Source organism: Vigna radiata, unplaced genomic scaffold (genome assembly GCF_000741045.1).
Source record: "Vigna radiata var. radiata cultivar VC1973A unplaced genomic scaffold, Vradiata_ver6 scaffold_273, whole genome shotgun sequence".
Lineage (NCBI taxonomy): Eukaryota > Viridiplantae > Streptophyta > Magnoliopsida > Fabales > Fabaceae > Vigna > Vigna radiata.
The window spans coordinates 471065-477397 of record NW_014543808.1 but is presented as its reverse complement, the minus strand read 5'-3'; the positions used below and the strand labels follow the sequence as shown (position 1 = coordinate 477397).

At 32.3% G+C, this 6333-nt stretch overlaps 1 protein-coding gene across 2 annotated transcripts; it reads right to left on the bottom strand.

The window, feature by feature from the left end:
- Positions 1–844: 844 nt before the first annotated feature.
- LOC106754829 (uncharacterized protein C24B11.05) lies at positions 845–3396 on the bottom strand. Of its 2 annotated transcripts, none has more exons than XM_014636897.2 (8): positions 3275–3396; positions 2946–3025; positions 2609–2674; positions 2410–2507; positions 2150–2275; positions 1788–2051; positions 1605–1670; positions 845–1484 (listed from the first exon to the last, which is right to left on the bottom strand). In XM_014636897.2, the coding sequence occupies exons 2-8, from the start codon at positions 2995–2997 to the stop codon at positions 1332–1334; spliced, it is 825 nt and encodes a 274-aa protein (XP_014492383.1). In that variant the 5' UTR covers positions 2998–3025; positions 3275–3396; the 3' UTR covers positions 845–1331. The 2 variants fall into 2 exon arrangements, with proteins under 2 accessions (XP_014492383.1, XP_014492381.1); XM_014636895.2 differs by lacking the exon at positions 3275–3396 and adding an exon at positions 3190–3261 and having other exon boundaries at positions 991–1484.
- Positions 3397–6333: the final 2937 nt, after the last annotated feature.

The following is a 6333-nucleotide window of genomic DNA, read 5'->3' as shown; positions in this document are numbered from 1 at the left end:
TTCAACCAAATTCAGTTGAGTTGGTCATGACTAAAATTTGATTGAATCAGTCATAGTTAAAATTCAATCGAATTCGGACAAGTCAACCATAATTAAAACTTGGCTTAATTCGATCTAGTCGTTCATAACCAAAATTTGTTCAAATTCGACCAAGTAGGTGATGTGGGTTTTTTTTATGTCATTGAAACCTCGTCAAATAAACTAAGTTTTCCCGTTAACTAACTTAGTATAGAGGTTAACTTAAGTGTGAATCCATAAAACACATTTTAATTGGGTTCATTTAATAATTTCTTTCTCAACATTTAAGGGTTTTAGAAGTAAACAAAATAATAATTATGAAAATAGAATTTAGTAAAGTTAATGGAATATGTTGGACTTAAACAACTCGATCTGGAAGCCAGGAATGACTGTGTGTCAGAAATTAAAATTGAAATTAAGAAAAATAAGAAGATGAATTTTTATTTAAGTATAAATATGAATATGAATTTTTAGTTGGAAATATCTGATTTTGATTAAAAAAACATTTGATAATTTATAAATTTTGTCTTATTCATTTTCATTACTTTAACCCATTTTTTATGATGCAGTTGGCAAATTTGGTGATCAATAGTGAACTCTCTTTTTCTCTTCTTACATGAAATTGAAAAAATACACTTGCAACAACTTCTGGTCCATCATTATACACAAATGTTTCTGGCAATGTTGATTCACTTACTATAATGCCCAATTTCTTAGCTAAGCCATCCAAAAGTTTTTCATTTCAACCATTACAGACACACATCACTTAAAATTTGTCAATGTTTTACTAAGTAAATGATGTTAATGTATGTTGTAGACTCCATGGTTAGAGAAATTCCATGCTGTGTCAGTAGATTTTATTGATGGAATGGATGTTGACAGACTTGAATCACAGGTTAGTGAACTGACTATACACTTGATCTTAACACTGAAGTGCAGTACAATTTTCTAACTGTGAATTAAGATTTTAAGTTGAAAAGGGTGTAAGAATATGGATATTTGATATGACTATATGCGTCTGAATTATTGCTTTCTGAGAGATACACAACACACATGTCTCGTATTACACATTTACCAGACCTACGAAAAACCTTATTTAGTTGATTAGTATATTTTTTTCTCCCTCCATTTTTAGCTCTGCAATATACATTTACAAGTTTCTCATCCGTGCCAACTTGAAGATCTATATAGTTAAGCATCGCCATGATATGGAGAGATTTCAAACTTATTGTAAATTTTTATATAGACACAAGCTTAGGTTGAAACCCGTGATTGCTTGATAAGTGTGCTAAAATCTTTCATTGACGCAAAACTCAAGCTAGGACCATGGTTTCCACTGCTGGGGGTTGAATCTTTTGCTGTTGGTTGCCTTCTTCAATCTCCCATATTTCAGGTAATGCTTCTTTGATATTGTGAATGCTATTCAGGGCATGATCAGCACCAGGCACCAAATCCGAATGACCCAACTGCCATCATAGGTTATATTACTTGTTAGATTACGTTGCAGTATTGCATAACAAATGAACATGAATATGAAATTACTTAATTTCTTATATAAAATGCATAGATAGCAAACTAGAGCTTACTAAGACAGTGTGAAGTCCAACTACTTTTGCACTTGCAACATTTCTAACACTATCATCAAAGAAAATCTGCAGAAGATGTGATAGAACTGTTATGAAATGATTCCTAGAGTTTTACAAAAAATAATATAAATAACCCCGTAAGCAATAATCCTATGCCACTTTTAGGTAAGTGCTCAATCTTACTGTTTTCTTTGGATCCACATTAGCAATCCGAATAGCAGCTTCAAAGGCTTCCACAGAGGGTTTACAGAGGATATGAGTCTGGGAATTGAAACATCCACTCTCTGTTAAATCTGTGAGAACATGATTATCATTCGGTAAATCCATGTAATTGATTTGTTTGTGAGGATTAAGCGTTTCAAAGCATATGATGCCCTCAAAACAATCTTCCAAACCCAATCTGTTGAGAACTTTAACTGCATGTGCGTGATCTGCATTGGTGAATATCTGGAAATAACATTTTCAAGTCAAAGGATATTATGGAAGGCTCTTCACTGAACAAACTTATAAATTTATAATTAAGGTTTAAATTTTTTCTGACATACTATTTTACGTTGAGGCATGGAAAGCAGAAGGTTCCTTAATACTGGATCAGGTTTCAGTTTCTCGTATGGTAACCTTCCATGAACGTAAGCATGAAACTCGTCATTGTCAAATTCATAACCAAGGACCTGCGAGGAAACATAGTAGAAAAAGATTTCTCTTCACACTGTATAAACTCATTTAGATCATATATAATTGACAGTGAATCAATTTCAGAAGTATGATGAATAGAAAAATGAAAGGCAGCACCAAATCTTCATACCTTCAATCCTGCCATAGTTGTTCCGTATTCTCTATACAAATCCAAGCACATTTTTGGCACTTCATCTTCTTCAATATGCAAGTGTTCTAACATATACTCTGCAAAAAATAAAAGATTGGTTAACTATAGTACTTGTATGACATGAGATTACCTGAATACTAGACTATGTAAGATTTTGTTATAGCAGTAGAATATGTACCTTGAATGTTCTTGCGACAAAACAAATTGAGACCTATGCTCAGCGGGTAGAGAGTGTCATCCATATCTGTGACCAACATTTGGAATTAGAAATTAGTTCCATCTTATTTTATAGAGGGAAACACACCATCATTAACCCTTTTGAAACAGGCAAATTGAGTTCTATATTTTCTTCCGTTTCTTTCTTTTCTTTTAGCCTTGAAATCTAAATTAACGTTTGCTAATTCTGAAGCAATACCAGATAAAACTGAGCCAATATTTCAACGGACAATTTTCTAGGTAGCTGGAGGGAAGTTAAATGAAGAGGCTAAAAGGTTATAGAGTTGCACCAGTCATACCAAAAAGCAAGCACTCGTACTTGACTCCAACAGTCCTGAGAGCAGAGTCCATCTTAGCTGAATTTCAAATCTGCAACAAACTTCAGTAATAGCAGCATAATGAGCACTATATTTGCACTTTGATGATCTTACAAGAATATGAGAAACTGAAAAAAGGTATGAAATAGAAACCAACTAAAACATGGCCAGCTATCTAGTGCAAAAGTTTCAAAACAAGAGTAGAAAAGTTCAAGCATCAACACACCAAATTTGATCAGAAGAATAGTGCTTTCTATCTAATGTATTAAAAACAATACACTTGTGATTAAGTAGATGAAAGGATTACTAACCCAAATCGTGAATTTATAGTCGGATACTCTCCACTCGAATCTGCTTGTTGCTAAAAACAGCAAGTTAGTAAGTATCAGTCATTTCATGCGTTATGTTAAATAATCAATGCGTTGAAACATGGCTAGCAGTTGGAACCACATAAACAAAACCTATTTAAAATACAATAAGAGAAAAAATTGTTGGACACACATCTACACTAAACGTAACAGTACCTTTACCCAAAAGTAAACTAGAGTGTCCCAATGTAATACCTCTACTGCACGAAATGGTCCTTCGTGGCTTACAAAATCCATTCATTTATGTATATGAATTTGTAGGATGACCCCACCACTACGCATAATGTGCGAGGTGACAAACTATTTCTGAGGTGGTGAGCATCGTCATTTTTCAAATGTTAGACTTTCTCATATCTATCTTTACTTTTCAGTCACTTTCTGTTCATAACTGCTCCATTTTTCATTAAGTATCTGCTTCTATCCTAGGAGTTGATATTTTCATTTACTATTACAAAATATATATATATATATATACGACTCCATGCATGTTGACAATGTGTGCTTCACTTGAAGAAAACTGTATATATAGGATGTGCTAGTGGGTGTCAGATTTTCATACCAAGTCTATTCGTTTAGCTATCATGGAATATAACTATATATATTATATAAGAATCATTGATATGTATGATTATTAATGAAGCACGTAGGACCATTAAAAATGTAATTTATTTAATTTAATGTCTTTTGCGTACAGAACAGAAGCCACCACCGTCCATGCATGTGAAGATGTTAGGCTGGTAGTGGTAGAAGCCAAATCATCAGCACTAAAGAGGTTGTGGTTTATATTGCCACGGCAACATGGAATGGAGTAAATAAATCTCTCATCATGGACCCACCTTTTCATAATAATAACAAGTTTCAAAAACTATATTTCTATTAATTATCCTTATTTTATTTCTCCTTTTCAAACATTTATAAAACTAATGAAAATACTTATTTTAGACTTATTGCATAAGTTATAAATAGATATTTCTTGAAATTATAATATATTAATGGAAATAGCTTTCATTTTGCAATACACTAGAGAGTATACTAAGAAAAACTTAGTTGAAGAGTGTGCGAATAGTTAATCAATGGTGTGTTAGATGAGGAAATGATAGTTCTTTTTGTGGATATATATTGGCTTTTAACGTCTGTGTTATGCACAATTCAATCCTCCAAAGCTTATGTTTGTAAGGTGATGATTGAATTTTACTTTTATATATATAAAAATTGTATAACTTAATCTTATTTATAATTGATTGAAATCTCTAACTCATTTTTTTATACTTCTAACACGTGTTTTATGACATAATTGTTGGGTTTATCAAAAGGAGGTGTAATGGGTTGATGTGTCTTTCATCTTTATATTATGTTCTACTTTCTCATTTTTATCCAATGTGGGATTTAGATTCACACTTGGAATCCCAATAATAATAACCTTAATTAACTTCACTTAGAAAATTTTAAATAATTTTACAATATTTTTGTCTATATTTATAAAATTGGTTTATAAGGTGAGATTTTTTTTTTATAATGTAAATTTATTTTATTTTTAATATTATAACATGCTTGTAAAAGAGAAACTATTATAGAAAAAGGAAAGGTATGATAACTAAAAGAAGAAGTTTCGGGTGATGCTAAGTAACAAAGCACTTGAAGAATTAAATTAGTGGATTAGCATGTGAAGGTTTTAAATATGAATTCAAGTGAAAGTATGTGCCAAAATGGCCAAAGAAGGGACAAGTTCCACTTCAATGAGTGAACAACATATGAAACATCACAAGAAAAGTGTTTAATATAAATAAATTGACAATATTATATGCTAATGGAGATGTCAAAATTGATTAATGTTAGGTTATTCGGATTAATGTGTACTACTAATATTTATATAGCTATTTTATCTAAAACTTTAATAAAAAAATCATATATGATATATTTATGCAAAATATCCATTTCAAATCTATGAAACCGAATTATTTTAATATAAGTAGAAACAAAACAATTTTTAAACTCTAAAAAGAACAAAATATATTTTTTCCGATAATATAATGTTGCACTTTCCTCTTAAATTGTCTGTTTAAAAAAAAAAAATTAAGACGGCTTTTAAATAAGTTTTCTCCTCTCTTCTTTTGCTAATCCCATATATAAAAGGTCTTCCCTATTCATCTTTTATTTCAAATTATTTCTCTTGATTTTCATACATATGTATTCATGAAGGTACAATATTAGTTATGAATTTAAATTAAAACAAAATATAAAAAATTATTAGATACATTGGCTTTAATTAGATTTTGAATATAAATCATATTCATCGTTATCATCACTAGTGCAAAAACGCTGTTTAACGTTACCCAATAGACATCGGTTTCCTGATAACTCGACATCTATGACTGCACAGTGGCATTACCGTAAATAGTTTGGTAAATTAGATGTCAAAATTGCTGCAAACCGACGTCTAGTTGCCTGAGGTAGGTGATAAGACTAGGGATGGCAACGGGTAGGGTCGGGCATGAATATAGTGATACTCGAACCCGACCTGCAAATAAAAATCGTACCCGCTACCCGACGGATACCCGCATAAAAAAAATCCACGGGTTTTTTTTCTACCCGTGGATACCCGATGGATACCCGTTTTTTAATAGTATAAATTATTATCGAAACTCAGGCACAAGAAGAAAAATAAAAAACAATAAAAATAATAGGCAGATAATAACATAAAAAAAATGATGGGCTGACCCATTTACTCTCTGCCCATTTACTCTCTTGACAATTAGGGTTTCTTCTTCTCAAACAAAGGGGAGCAGCCTAATGGCCACCACCTCCTCCTCCGACAACCCCTGCACTCTCTATGACCTACCACCACCACCTTCTTTCATCACTCTATTCTGTTGATGCTGCAACCACACCATCAATGGCGCCAACCGCACTATCAGCGCCACCACCGTGCTTTCCAACTTTATTGTCGTTGTCACGCTCTCTACCTGCTTTTCTCCTTGTACAGCGCGTCCAGCTGGTGGAAA

Bases quoted from the DNA above. Each gene is read 5' to 3' on its own strand.
- LOC106754829 (XM_014636897.2), bottom strand. From the start codon at position 2,997: ATGGACTCTGCTCTCAGGACTGTTGGAGTCAAGTACGAGTGCTTGCTT. The intron at 2,052-2,149 runs GTATGTCAGAAA...TGTTATTTCCAG, and splicing joins CCATGCCTCAACGTAAAATA to ATATTCACCAATGCAGATCA. The intron at 1,485-1,604 runs GTAAGCTCTAGT...CTATGATGGCAG, and splicing joins TTGGACTTCACACTGTCTTA to TTGGGTCATTCGGATTTGGT.